Source organism: Schistocerca americana, chromosome 2 (genome assembly GCF_021461395.2).
Source record: "Schistocerca americana isolate TAMUIC-IGC-003095 chromosome 2, iqSchAmer2.1, whole genome shotgun sequence".
Lineage (NCBI taxonomy): Eukaryota > Metazoa > Arthropoda > Insecta > Orthoptera > Acrididae > Schistocerca > Schistocerca americana.
Genome location: NC_060120.1, coordinates 1,114,541,075 through 1,114,555,051, shown reverse-complemented (window position 1 = coordinate 1,114,555,051; position 13,977 = coordinate 1,114,541,075). Strand labels below are relative to the sequence as shown.

Below are 13,977 nucleotides of genomic sequence, written 5' to 3'. Positions count from 1 at the left end.
CCTTTATGCAATGACTTGTTTGTCGCCAAAATCGGAATATCGACATGTTCTTTAAAGGTAATTTCCCCGGAGCATACCGTTCTATCAACCCGGAAAACTATAGTTTTACTGATCGGTGAGGAATTACATTCGCCAATTATTGAAGTGCACAGCAAAATGAAATCACAAATGGAAGCGATGCAATTGAAATACATGCAATTATTCCTTTCGACAAAATGCTTTGATATGCATAGTTTGTCATAAAATCATGGTTTCTCACAAAATTATCTCCAGATCGGGAGGTATTGTATTTCACGATGTCAAAGAAAAACATTTGAGGTCACGTTCTTTCATGACAACAAAAGAAAAACCAACAACACAGGAGTGGATCTGAAGGCGCACCGATATTCCAAAAGCCGCTGCACTACCACATAGTTGGTCGGACGCCTAGCGAGGCGACTGGTGAGGTCGCACCGAAATTTTCGACGGTAATTTTCTCGGAAACTATCGGCAGTAGGCATCCTTCGATTGTATCATAGAGCGACTTATGGTGTGTTGCCCTTTAAATACGAAGAGTCCAGGGGAAAAACCTGATAAGTCCAAAATGGTTTAATAGACCAGCCAGTGTAGTTTTAGCTGGTTTTACAGAACTGGTCAAAAACCTGATGAGTCAAAAGATCTTCTGATATCTTGAAAGGATGTGCAGGCGAAAAGCATTATAAGTCCACGCAAAACAGGGGAATATCCTGACAAGTCCAGAGAATGCAACGATAAAATTTTATGACTTAAAATGATTCCTAGTCCGCGCAGGTCTGTTTTCACTAATGTTATTGTTGTTTTATCATTGTTGCCACAGTCATTGTTGTGTATAAGTTGGCCATTGTTGTTAGCTTTTTGGTGTTTGTGAAGGAAGTTAGATCTAGCATTGTATTCTGTCAGTGTAAAATGAATGAAGAAGACAGTGACTCATCTACTTCCAAAGAAAACAATAGAGTGTCATCTAAGAAGCTGGCAAAGAAAAGTAAGAAGTATGGTCGCATTAGAGATTCAGTCACGTGAAACAGGAGAACCAAGTAAGTACAAAAACAATTGTTTTGATATTGCCAGTGGTGAAAATAAAAAGGAATATTATTAATAACATGAACCACTTTCAAAATCATGATGAAATAAACCTCTATTTGAGTAGTTTAACCACAGTCGTCCCTGTACAGTGCAGGCGTCCTAGAAGAGAAGAGCAGGAAGCAAAGTTTCGTGATGCATCATATAAATTCAGTGTTCGTATTACCATTAATGGAAGTGTCCAAGAAGTACATGTGGTGTGCAAGCAAACAATTATGTCGTTACATGGAATAAAGAAGGGCAAGGTAGATCATTTACTGAAGAAACTTAAATATGGAGAGCAACCTCTACGAGACGGCCGAGGGAAACACTGATCCCGGCCCCAAGCTTTGAAAGATGAAACACGTGCAACAATAAGAGGGCAAATTAAATCATTTAAAGTTCGCAACGGCCACTACAGTTTGACGAAGTCAGAAAAAAATTTACCTACCACAGTATTTGAATATTTAAAAAATGTTCCATATATTCAAGATAGATTAAGGAAAGGCAAACCTACGTTTCTAGCATTTATAGCCTTAGAGAAAGCTTTCAACAATGTTGACTGGAATACTCTCTTTCAAATTCTGAAGCTGACAAGTGTAAAATACAGGGAGCGAAAGGTTATTTACAATTTGTACAGAAACCAGACGGCAGTTATAAGAGTCGAGGGACATGAAAGGGAAGCAATGGTTGGGAAGGAAGTGAGACAGGGTTGTAGCCTATCCCTGATGTTATTCAATCTGTATATTGAGCAAGCAGTAAAGGAAACAAAAGAAAAATTCGGAGTAGGTATTAAAATCATGGAGAAGAAATAAAAACTTTGAGGTTCGTGGATGACATTGTAATTCTGTCAGAGACAGCAAAGGACTTGGAAGAGCAGTTGAACGGAATGGACAGTGTCTTGAAAGGAGGATATAAGATGAACATCAACAAAAGCAAAACGAAGATAATGGAATGTAGTCGATCGGGCGATGCTGAAATAATTAGATTAGGAAATGAGACACTTAAAGCAGTAAAGGAGTTTTGCTATTTGGGGAGCAAAACATCTGATGATGGTCGAAGTAGAGAGGATATAAAATGTAGACTGGCAGTGGAAAGGAAAGCGTTTCTGAAGAAGAGAAATTTGTTAACATCAGGTATAGATTTAAGTGTCAGGACGTGGTTTCTGAAAGTATTTGTATGGAGTGTAGCCGTGTATGGAAGTGAAACATGGACGATAAATAGTTTGGACAAGAACAGAACATAAGCTTTTGAAATGTGATGATACAGAGGATTGCTGAAGATTAGATGGGTAGATCACATAACTAATGAGGAGGTATTAAATAGAATTGGGGAGAAGAGGAGCTTGTGGCACAACTTTACTAGAAGAAGGGATCGGTTGGTAGGACATGTTCTGAGGCATCAAGGGATCACCAATTTAGTATTGGACGGCAGCGTGGAGGGTAAAAATCGTAGAGGGAGACCAAGAGATGAATACACTAAACAGATTCAGAAAGATGTAGGCTGCAGTAGGTACTGGGAGATGAAGAAGGTTGCACAGGATAGAGTAGCACGGAGAGCTGCATCAAACCAGTCTCTGGACTGGAGACCACAACAACAACATATTCAAGGAGAAGTTTCAGGATCAGAACGTGTCGTATGAAACATACCGCACTATATTCAATTCAGATTTCTATATGAGTTTTGGATATCAACGATCTGATACTTGTGGCTCATGCGATGAGTGTCTAGCCAAGAAGAAAAATTTGGCCCATGAATTGCATCTCAGAAAAGAAAAAGTGTTCTATGACAGGAAGAAAAGGCAAAGATGGAATGTCAAAAAATCCGTCAAAGGTTGCAATTACGATGGACTATAGCAAAAAGTTGCCTTTTACAAATATATAGACAAATGAAGTTTATTATAAACGACAGCTTTCTGTATTTATATTCAATGTTTATGTTTTGGCCACAGGGGAGGGATATTTTCACATGCATCCAGAGTGCACAGGCCGAAAAGGAGCAGACGAAGTTCCATCGTTCCTTCATCATTTTGTGCACAATTTTCTAAATCCAGAAGTCAGACACTGGAGATCTTCTGCGACTCCTGCGGAGGGCAAAACAATAATGCCACTGTGTTCAGATTCCTTCACCATCTGGTCCATACAGAAAAACGATTGGACTATGTAAAGATGACATTCCTCGTAAGAGTTCATTCGTACCTCGAATGTGGTAAAAATGTTGGTATGATAGACCAAACTATGGAATGTCAAATTCCAAAGGACTGGTGTCAGGTTTTTCAGAATTCACGCCCACACCCTTCGCCTTTTATCATCATTGATGTTAAGGAGAAACCAGAGATAATCAAATGCTGGGCAGAGAATCTGGATAATACAATATACAAGAAGAAACTCCCTTTCCAGTCCAGGCCAATAAGAGAATTGGAAGTCACATGACACCATGCAGCACTGGTTCGGTATAGAGGAAGCTACAATGGAGCATATGAGCAAGCTTCATTACTTCTTCGTGGAAAGAAAGGGCAAGATTCCAGCCCGAAAGACGGCGAGTTCAGCCTACCCTCTGCTAAATATGAAGGTATAGTAATTATTTTACAGCAATATGTTTTGAAAGTTTTTTATTTATTGAAATAAGTATTTTTTTAGTATTAGGCATATAGCTATTTAAATTAAAGGATTCTGATTTTTTGCAGATGATCTTAAAATAACTGCTGAGAAATACAGAGATTTACAAAACTTGAAAAGATTTTGCCGTAGTGAAGTGCAAGTGTATTTTGATCATCTTTTGCAGTAATCCACCATCGAAAAAGCACAAGACCTTTTATAGAAGATTATTAAATGATTATTCGAGATAATTTGTTGTAACATGAATTTGAAATCTTGTAGTTACCTGCAATATGTTATGGACTTGTCATATTTTTCCTCTGTACGACCTGCCTTCGTAATAAAAATGCATCATATTATTGTATATCCTATTCAGATGTGTATGATTTCAGCAGTACTCCTTCTCTGAAAGATATATTAAGGTCTAAAACAAAAATGAAGAATATAACTTGAAAAACTAAAACTTTATGAGTCTTGAAACTTTAAATTTCGTCTCCTGAAAAAATAAGAATTGTGACTTATCAGGTTTTTCCCCTGGACTCTTCATATAGTAACGTCACGATTACAGGTTACTAACCTTCGTATATGGTGCTGTTCGACATATCGCTTGCATTTAGAAAAACTCGCTAACTTGTATCTTAAGTCCATCAAATACGTTCTTTGCCTGAGAAACTGGGAAGAGTCTGTCGTTTGAGTCGCTATCATAATTTTTCGTTTAACATCAGAAAGTTTTTCAGGTTGCTTTCAAACTGAACTTTGATGTGTGACGGACAGCAAAATTAATTTCGTTAACTGAAAAAGTTACTTCTTGACAGCTCCTTTTATTCCGCAGAAGAATGTGTATTTGTGTAATGCACAAGAGGTGGTAAACAGGAATCAGTAAACCACACTTTTACATTTAAAAAAGTTAAATAAACGCACTTGCAAATGGTCACATGTAACCATATATACTTATGAAGGTGTAAAATGACTCGTTCCACATCGTTACTTACTATTAATTGTACAAGTGATCCACGGAACATAAAACTAGTTACCTAACTAAGGTGTCATTTGAATGACGTGGAAGCTTATTCCCAAACGGCTTTCAACTTTTGTTACATCAATTTCAACAACGGATTTGGAATAGCAGCGGCAGAATATGCATAGCCGTGGGAAAGGGTTGAGGCGGATATTTCACCTGAGAGCAGTCATACATTCGACTCAAACTGCAGAGATATAAAATGTTACATATTGCTGTACGTGTACATTATGTCATAATGTTGAGTGTCAATGTAGTTTGTGCTTATAGTAATTGCCAAGATTTGTCGTTCTCTGGGGGAAGTGTTACAGCTCTGGTCAGTACACAGTACACTTGTGAACTACGCTGCTAGAAGTAGACTCGTGCCTGCCATGAAATTATCTGCCGCATCTGTCACTGTTTTTACATCAGTTAGATAACAATAAACCTACAAATTCATGGAGAATTTTACCATGACACAGAGCAACTCGCCCTACGAGTAATCTTATTTCTGAGATTCTTAGTACCTAACTAATATTTAATGTCATTATTTTCAGACTTTTTAGCGTTTGTATGTGTTTTAGTTTTTCAGGAAGACATACTACTGCCATGGCTGCTACTCATTTTCATCCACATCTTATTCTGGGCTTAAAGACGGGAGTAAAAGGAAATGCCCAGTATATTAAGGGCAATAATGTATTGTATCCTGTTGGAGGAGTTCTCGCACTACATAACTTCAAAGAGAAAGAACAAAGCTATATTCGATTGGAAGAGAACGAGAAAGCTTTGACAATGATTCATGTGAGCATGGACAGGTATGACGTGTGATGTTTACTGTTGTATTTACTTTGTAGCGGTCTGTAAAAAGGGCCGGCCGCTGTCGTCGTGTGGTTCTAGGCGCTACAGTCTGGAACCGCTTGATCGCTACGGTCGCAGGTTCGAATCCTGCCTCGGGCATGGATGTGTGTGATGTCCTTAGGTTAGTTAGGTTTAAATAGTTCTAAGTTCTAGGGGACTGATGACCTCAGAAGTTAAGTCCCATAGTGCTCAGAGCCATTTGAACCATTTTTTGAACCTGTACGAAGAACAACTTCTAGTTTCTTGGAACAATCCAGTACTCTGCTAGTGGATCAGTGCTGCTATTGTGAACTATTTTCATGAGTTACAGTAATTATTAGTAAGTGTTAGTATCGGCATTCCTTATGTCATAAAATGATAAATGGCTGATATCGGTATTTAGAACTACACATGTTGTTGTTGTGGTCTTCAGTCCTGAGACTGGTTTGATGCAGCTCTCCATGCTACTCTATCCTGTGCAAGCTTTTTCATTTCCCAGTACCTATTGCAACCTACATCCTTCTGAATCTGCTTAGTGTATTCATCTCTTGGTCTCCCTCTACGATTTTTACCCTCCACGCTGCCCTCCAATACTAAATTGGTGATCCCTTGATGCCTCAGAACATGTCCTACCAACCGATCCCTTCTTCTGGTCAAGTTGTGCCACAAACTTCTCTTCTCCCCAATCCTATTCAATACTTCCTCATTAGTTATGTGATCTACCCATCTAATCTTCAGCATTCTTCTGTAGCACCACATTTCGAAAGCTTCTATTCTCTTCTTGTCCAAACTATTTATCGTCCATGTTTCACTTCCATACATGGCTACACTCCATACAAATACTTTCAGAAATGACTTCCTGACACTTAAATCTATACTGGATGTTAACAAATTTCTCTTCTTCAGAAACGCTTTCCTTGCCATTGCCAGCCTACATTTTATATCCTCTCTACTTCGACCATCATCAGTTATTTTGCTCCCCAAATAGCAAAACTCCTTTACTACTTTAAGTGCCTCATTTCCTAATCTAATTCCCTCAGCATCACCCGACTTAATTAGACTACATTCCATTATCCTTGTTTTGCTTTTGTTGATGTTCATCTTATACCCTCCTTTCAAGACACTGTCCATTCCATTCAACTGCTCTTCCAAGTCCTTTGCTGTCTCTGACAGAATTACAATGTCATCGGCGAACCTCAAAGTTTTTATTTCTTCTCCATGAATTTTAATACCTACCCCGAATTTTTCTTTTGTTTCCTTTACTGCTTGCTCAATATACAGATTGAACAACATCGGGGAGAGGCTACAACCCTGTCTTACTCCCTTCCCAACCACTGCTTCCCTTTCATGTCCCTCGACTCTTATAACTGCCATCTGGTTTCTGTACAAATTGTAAATAGCCTTTCGCTCCCTGTATTTTACCCCTGCCACCTTCAGAATTTGAAAGAGAGTATTCCAGTCAACATTGTCAAAAGCTTTCTCTAAGTCTACAAATGCTAGAAACGTAGGTTTGCCTTTCCTTAATCTTTCTTCTAAGATAAGTCGTAAGGTCAGTATTGCCTCACGTGTTCCAGTGTTTCTACGGAATCCAAACCGATCTTCCCCGAGGTTGGCTTCTACTAGTTTTTCCATTCGTCTGTAAAGAATTCGTGTTAGTATTTTGCAGCTGTGGCTTATTAAACTGATTGTTCGGTAATTTTCACATCTGTCAACACCTGCTTTCTTTGGGATTGGAATTATTATATTCTTCTTGAAGTCTGAGGGTATTTCGCCTGTTTCATACATCTTGCTCACCAGATGGTAGAGTTTTGTCAGGACTGGCTCTCCCACGGCCGTCAGTAGTTCCAATGGAATACTGTCTACTCCGGGGGCCTTGTTTCGACTCAGGTCTTTCAGTGCTCTGTCAAACTCTTCACGCAGTATCGTATCTCCCATTTCATCTTCATCTACATCCTCTTCCATTTCCATAATATTGTCCTCAAGTACATCGCCCTTGTATAGACCCTCTATATACTCCTTCCACCTTTCTGCTTTCCCTTCTTTGCTTAGAACTGGGTTTCCATCTGAGCTCTTGATATTCATACAAGTCGTTCTCTTATCTCCAAAGGTCTCTTTAATTTTCCTGTAGGCGGTATCTATCTTACCCCTAGTGAGATAGGCCGCTACATCCTTACATTTGTCCTCTAGCCATCCCTGTTTAGCCATTTTGCACTTCCTGTCGATCTCGTTTTTGAGACGTTTGTATTCCTTTTTGCCTGTTTCACTTACCGCATTTTTATATTTTCTCCTTTCATCAATTAAATTCAATATTTCTTCTGTTACCCAAGGATTTCTACTAGCCCTCGTCTTTTTACCTACTTGATCCTCTGCTGCCTTCACTACTTCATCCCTCAAAGCTACCCATTCTTCTTCTACTGTATTTATTTCCCCTATTCCTGTCAATTGCTCCCTTATGCTCTCCCTGAATCTCTGTACAACCTCTGGTTCTTTCAGTTTATCCAGGTCCCATCTCCTTAAATTCCCACCTTTTTGCAGTTTCTTCAGTTTTAATCTACAGGTCATAACCAATAGATTGTGGTCAGAGTCCACATCTGCCCCTGGAAATGTCTTACAATTTAAAACCTGGTTCCTAAATCTCTGTCTTACCATTATATAATCTATCTGATACCTTTTAGTATCTCCAGGGTTCTTCCATGTATACAAGCTTCTTTCATGATTCTTAAACCAAGTGTTAGTTATGATTATGTTGTGCTCTGTCCATTCCATTCCAGAACTACACATATTGCTAATGAATATCTCGTGAAGTGGGTGGAAAAGCAATGCTCCTTAATTACAGTCTTTTAGTTGGTATTCACTGATATAAATTGTTCTGTAAGCGTGAAAATAACTATAGCACATTGCATGAGAGAGATAATTCATAAGTTAATTTTATGACTGGGAGATTTATTCGAGTGTATACCTTACAACAAAGTGTAGTTGCTGTTTATTTGCAAATACTAATTGATAACCTAGTTAAGAAATTATGTACATAGCTTTTAAACATATAATGCCGTATGCACGATCTCATTTCTCTGTCTGAGATATCTTCTTCTTCTGTTTCTTATTCTTGTTCTTTTGTGTAGTATCAGTGCAGGCTCTGCATGGTTGTTAACGGATTTGGCATGGTTCATTGAAGGGGTAGCCAGATGTCCTTCCTCTCGCCACCCCATTACCCCCCAGGACGGAATATATTTATAGTATTATTCGTGTGAAAGTGAGAGAACATTTTATGAATGTTTCTAAATCGTGTAATTGGAGCGTGAATTGAGTAACAGTCTAGTATTCACCTAGTGGGATGTGGGAAACACCCTAAAACCCGCGTCCACGCTGGTCATCACAGCGACCCCGTCGCTAACACACCGGGCGGATTCAACCAGGGGCCGGCGTACCTCACCATCCCGAAAGCAGCACCTTAACATGCACGTCTAACTGGGCGGGTACTTCTCCGTCTGCATCTATATTCTTTTGACGGAACACAGGTTTCTTTTTTACTCCCAATAACACAGAAATGACATTTTTTCGTTACAATTGTTTTTGGAGCTTGTAGAATAATTGCGAGTATACTACTCAACATTTATTTTTTACTTTGCTGTAAATGGAATAATTTAATGTAGAACTGCCAAAAAATATTTGAATTCCTGAAGATTCCTCGGTTCGGCTATTAACGTTGAGTTATTTTATATTGCAAGGTTAAAAGAGATTCAGTAGAGATGTTCTGCTCAGGCCCAACGGTTACTGAATCTTATTCTAATAGGTTCAAAGTATATACAGATATAGTGATATAGCGTCACGAATTAGTGGCTGAGATGTATTCTCAGCATAAATAAATTTCAAATTTTCTAATAATTCAGAATAGATAAGGAAAAATGAAGATTAAAAGGCGATGCAAAATTGAAGAGTACTAATATGCAAGACTAAAATCTCCGTGAGGGATTTCTTCAGCTTTCAGTATTTAGCCTCCACGTGCACTGGTGTTTTCGAGGGTGCTTATCATTAGTCACCTGACGATGACTTCATAGGCCGAAACAGTTTTGTCATAAATAAATATAAATAAAATCACATTTTTAGGTCGTCACCTTTAAATTGAAGTTGTGAGGCCACAAAAATATAAAATACAACTAGTCAATCAAGTAACCCCCCCCTCCCTGCACCCCCCCCCCCTCCCGCCCCCGGCCGTCTTCTATCCGGAAATGAAATATTAAGCTAATATAAAGCTCTTCTGTCTGTCAGGGTAAGGATGTGCAAGATTATACATGATGTGTTCATAAATCTCCAAACACTGCGCTGTAGGCGCTTTGCATGCCACTACTTTGTAAATAGGGGCAGAGTGCGTCACCATCATACACACATGCGGAGGTTGAAATGTATGACAGTGGACCATCCACTTCGGCTTTACATTTCACCGGAATAACCTATCGCCCGGTTCATTGTTAACTGTGATACTGTGAAGTGGAAACCTCGTGATTTCCCACAATCAGGCAACTGTTTCGGTACGGACAAAATCCTATCCAGATGCTGTCCAGAGCGTCAGATGTGTGCCAAATCAGTTGCGCCTAAAACCCTGTAAAAATTATTCATTACGTCAGGAACAATGAAAAAAACCTAATTCGCCTTAAGTGCGTCAGAATGTAGTAACTTTTTCAGAAGGCAAAACGCTCTTATATACTCTGTATTAGAGTAAAAAATTAAAGGCAACCAGGAAAAGCGAACAACCGTAAGAGACAAAGTGCAGTCACTGTTAATGACCTAGATGGTCCTCTCTCCAGTCTCTAGCATTTCGAATCTACTGCAAATTGTACATGTAATTTCAAGACATTAGCTACCGTTCCTAAATGTAGAAAATACTCACAGTAGACCAATGGAAATACAAAGATGTTTGCAAAACAATTGCCTACAGAACTCACGGCTGTCAAAGGAATTGTAGTTCCCGACAAACTATGTATTTGTTACTTGTGTATGCCAGACATGCTCTGACCCAAGGCGAACCCGTATATTGCGGATTTCCGAAAAATCATAAAGCGAAATAATATATATATCTTATACTCCAATAATTAGCTATTTCATCAGAACATGGTGTTGTGAGGAAATGGTCGTACGCTGTATTGCAGTATCGATAGCATTATTGCTATGAGAGATTGTACAGGAGCAGAGGTGTTTAGTTCAGTTCACCTGTGGCAGTTGACACTAGCGGTCGTATATGAATGCAGATGAGCACCGAACACATGCTTATCCTCTCAAGGTGGAATTATATTTTGTTCACAATGTCCTGAACGAGTGCTTCCTAATTCTGGATGGAATGAAGCTAGTACATGCCAGTTGACTTGCGATTTCGAGTGTTTTGAGTCCGGCTGCTACCAACATTAGTGATCTAAAAATACAACAGCTGTGTGCACAGTCACCATTACGAAGTGACTGGTGAGCCGTCTTGTGCCAAAGATGTAGGACAATGAGTAATGTTAGAACCATATTGAGGAAGCGCAGCTTCTTTCTCCGCATACTCAACGCCTACCAGTGTGTGCGCTTTCCTCAACTTCTGCACCCACTTGAGAAACCGTTCTGGACGTTTCGAACAAACTGCATGTTGTACACTCCTGGAAATGGAAAAAAGAACACATTGACACCGGTGTGTCAGACCCACCATACTTGCTCCGGACACTGCGAGAGGGCTGTACAAGCAATGATCACACGCACGGCACAGCGGACACACCAGGAACCGCGGTGTCGGCCGTCGAATGGCGCTAGCTGCGCAGCATTTGTGCACCGCCGCCGTCAGTGTCAGCCAGTTTGCCGTGGCATACGGAGCTCCATCGCAGTCTTTAACACTGGTAGCATGCCGCGACAGCGTGGACGTGAACCGTATGTGCAGTTGACGGACTTTGAGCAAGGGCGTATAGTGGGCATGCGGGAGGCCGGGTGGACGTACCGCCGAATTGCTCAACACGTGGGGCGTGAGGTCTCCACAGCACATCGATGTTGTCGCCAGTGGTCGGCGGAAGGTGCACGTGCCCGTCGACCTGGGACCGGACCGCAGCGACGCACGGATGCACGCCAAGACCGTAGGATCCTACGCAGTGCCGTAGGGGACCGCACCGCCACTTCCCAGCAAATTAGGGACACTGTTGCTCCTGGGGTATCGGCGAGGACCACTCGCAACCGTCTCCATGAAGCTGGGCTACGATCCCACACACCGTTAGGCCGTCTTCCGCTCACGCCCCAACATCGTGCAGCCCGCCTCCAGTGGTGTCGCGACAGGCGTGAATGGAGGGACGAATGGAGACGTGTCGTCTTCAGCGATGAGAGTCGCTTCCGCCTTGGTGCCAATGATGGTCGTATGCGTGTTTGGCGCCGTGCAGGTGAGCGCCACAATCAGGACTGCATACGACCGAGGCACACAGGGCCAACACCCGGTATCATGGTGTGGGGAGCGATCTCCTACACTGGCCGTACACCACTGGTGATCGTCGAGGGGACACTGAATAGTGCACGGTACATCCAAACCGTCATCGAACCCATCGTTCTACCATTCCTAGACCGGCAAGGGAACTTGCTGTTCCAACAGGACAATGCACGTCCGCATGTATCCCGTGCCACCCAACGTGCTCTAGAAGGTGTAAGTCAACTACCCTGGCCAGCAAGATCTCCGGATCTGTCCCCCATTGAGCATGTTTGGGACTGGATGAAGCGTCGTCTCACGCGGTCTGCACGTCCAGCACGAACGCTGGTCCAACTGAGGCGCCAGGTGGAAATGGCATGGCAAGCCGTTCCACAGGACTACATCCAGCATCTCTACGATCGTCTCCATGGGAGAATAGCAGCCTGCATTGCTGCGAAAGGTGGCTATACACTGTACTAGTGCCGACATTGTGCATGCTCTGTTGCCTTTGTCTATGTGCCTGTGGTTCTGTCAGTGTGATCATGTGATGTGTCTGACCCCAGGAATGTGTCAATAAAGTTTCCCCTTCCTGGGACAATGAATTCACGGTGTTCTTATTTCAATTTCCAGGAGTGTATTTATAGTGACAATGGAAGCAAAGGCATATTAGGTCTGGCGCTTCGTCGACCAGAAATGGGGATACGGATAAGGTATGGGTAATAAGTTAGTCTTACTAGTACGGATTTTAACAATCACATGCACTGCAAATCGGCTACACGAAAACCAGCAGTTTTATTCGTCAGTTCAAGCCAATGTCTGACATACTATTACTTTGGCGTTGTAAATTAATACAGTGTAATTCTGTCCTTTGGGTATTCAGAAAACCTACAAAGTGGTAAACATTATGAAATAAACTACATATGAAATATTTATATATAATTTATTAGAGTATTAATATTGGTATAGGGTTCATATATTTTGTAGAATCTCCATTTATTATTGCATGTACAGCGCCCAAATGTTTAGTTATTCACTTTTAAAGATGTCAAAAACACGAGGGCTGTTCAGTAAAAAAGATAATTTTTGTACAGTATATCTCTACTCGTACTCATAATTTTGATAGTTTTTTTACAAAATTGTCTCCTTTGCATGCAGTGCACTTGTCCTAGAGTTCCTTTCAGTCTGCAGAGACATACTGGAAACCATTTTTTGATAGGTCCTTGAGAATCGGCTCCGCAGCCTCCACTAATGCTTCTGATAATGAGAAATGCTTCCCACGAAGGTGTTTCTTCATGTTATTTAGTAGGAAACTTTACAATGAGCTAAATTCGGACTATCGGGAGGCTGAGAAATGCACTTAACTCCAATGCAGCCCTGTGGTACTGCCCAGTTACTGGTGCGTGTACAGATACAAAAGACTGATAAAACGAGGCATAAATATAAAAATTAGATGACCATAACTTCCCCAGCAGAAGCAACCATTTTGCTTTTTTGAGAGTCGTTGATTAAGGAGATTACCACACTGAGATTTGGTGTTTGCTCTCACGATCAGAATAATGTAACCAAGTTTCATCAGCAGTGAGTACCTTTGAAATAACCTCCGGGTCTTCCTCTACTGCATACAGACCTGCATGCGAATGCTATTTCTCTTTCGGGAATCAGAAGTCTTGAAACCCATATGCACAAACACGTCTCATGCGTAAATTTTATCTCATTAACTTGTGGATGGTATCCAATGAAATTTTCAGTATTTCTGAAAGTGTTGATGAGATTATTCGTCAATCTTCTCTCACAGTGACAGCTCTGGTGTTGATGTTTTCTTCCGTAAGATCAGTCACTGAAGCTCATATTCCATCCTCCTTTGAAGTAGAATGTCTTTCCCCTTTTTAAACAATTAAACCCATCTTCGAAGTGTGCTGTGGGGAAGAACATACTCTCCATACACTACAGTAACATTGCATGGGCCCCAGCCGAAGATTCGCTGAGGCGAAAGGTGAATTTCAAAACTAATTGTTCAATGCGTGAGATATTGTTGTAGTATGCGGTACTGAAGTTTT

At 40.9% G+C, this 13,977-nt stretch overlaps 1 protein-coding gene across 1 annotated transcript in view; it reads left to right on the top strand.

Annotated features, from left to right (window-relative positions):
• Nucleotides 1-5,280: 5,280 nt before the first annotated feature.
• The window catches only part of LOC124594714 (cilia- and flagella-associated protein 57), a 287,883-nt gene continuing 279,186 nt past the window's right edge, over nucleotides 5,281-13,977 (top strand). Inside the window, exon 1 of the mRNA XM_047133082.1 lies at nucleotides 5,281-5,486. Coding sequence (XP_046989038.1) covers nucleotides 5,281-5,486 — 206 coding nt within the window. The remainder of the gene's footprint in view (nucleotides 5,487-13,977) is intronic.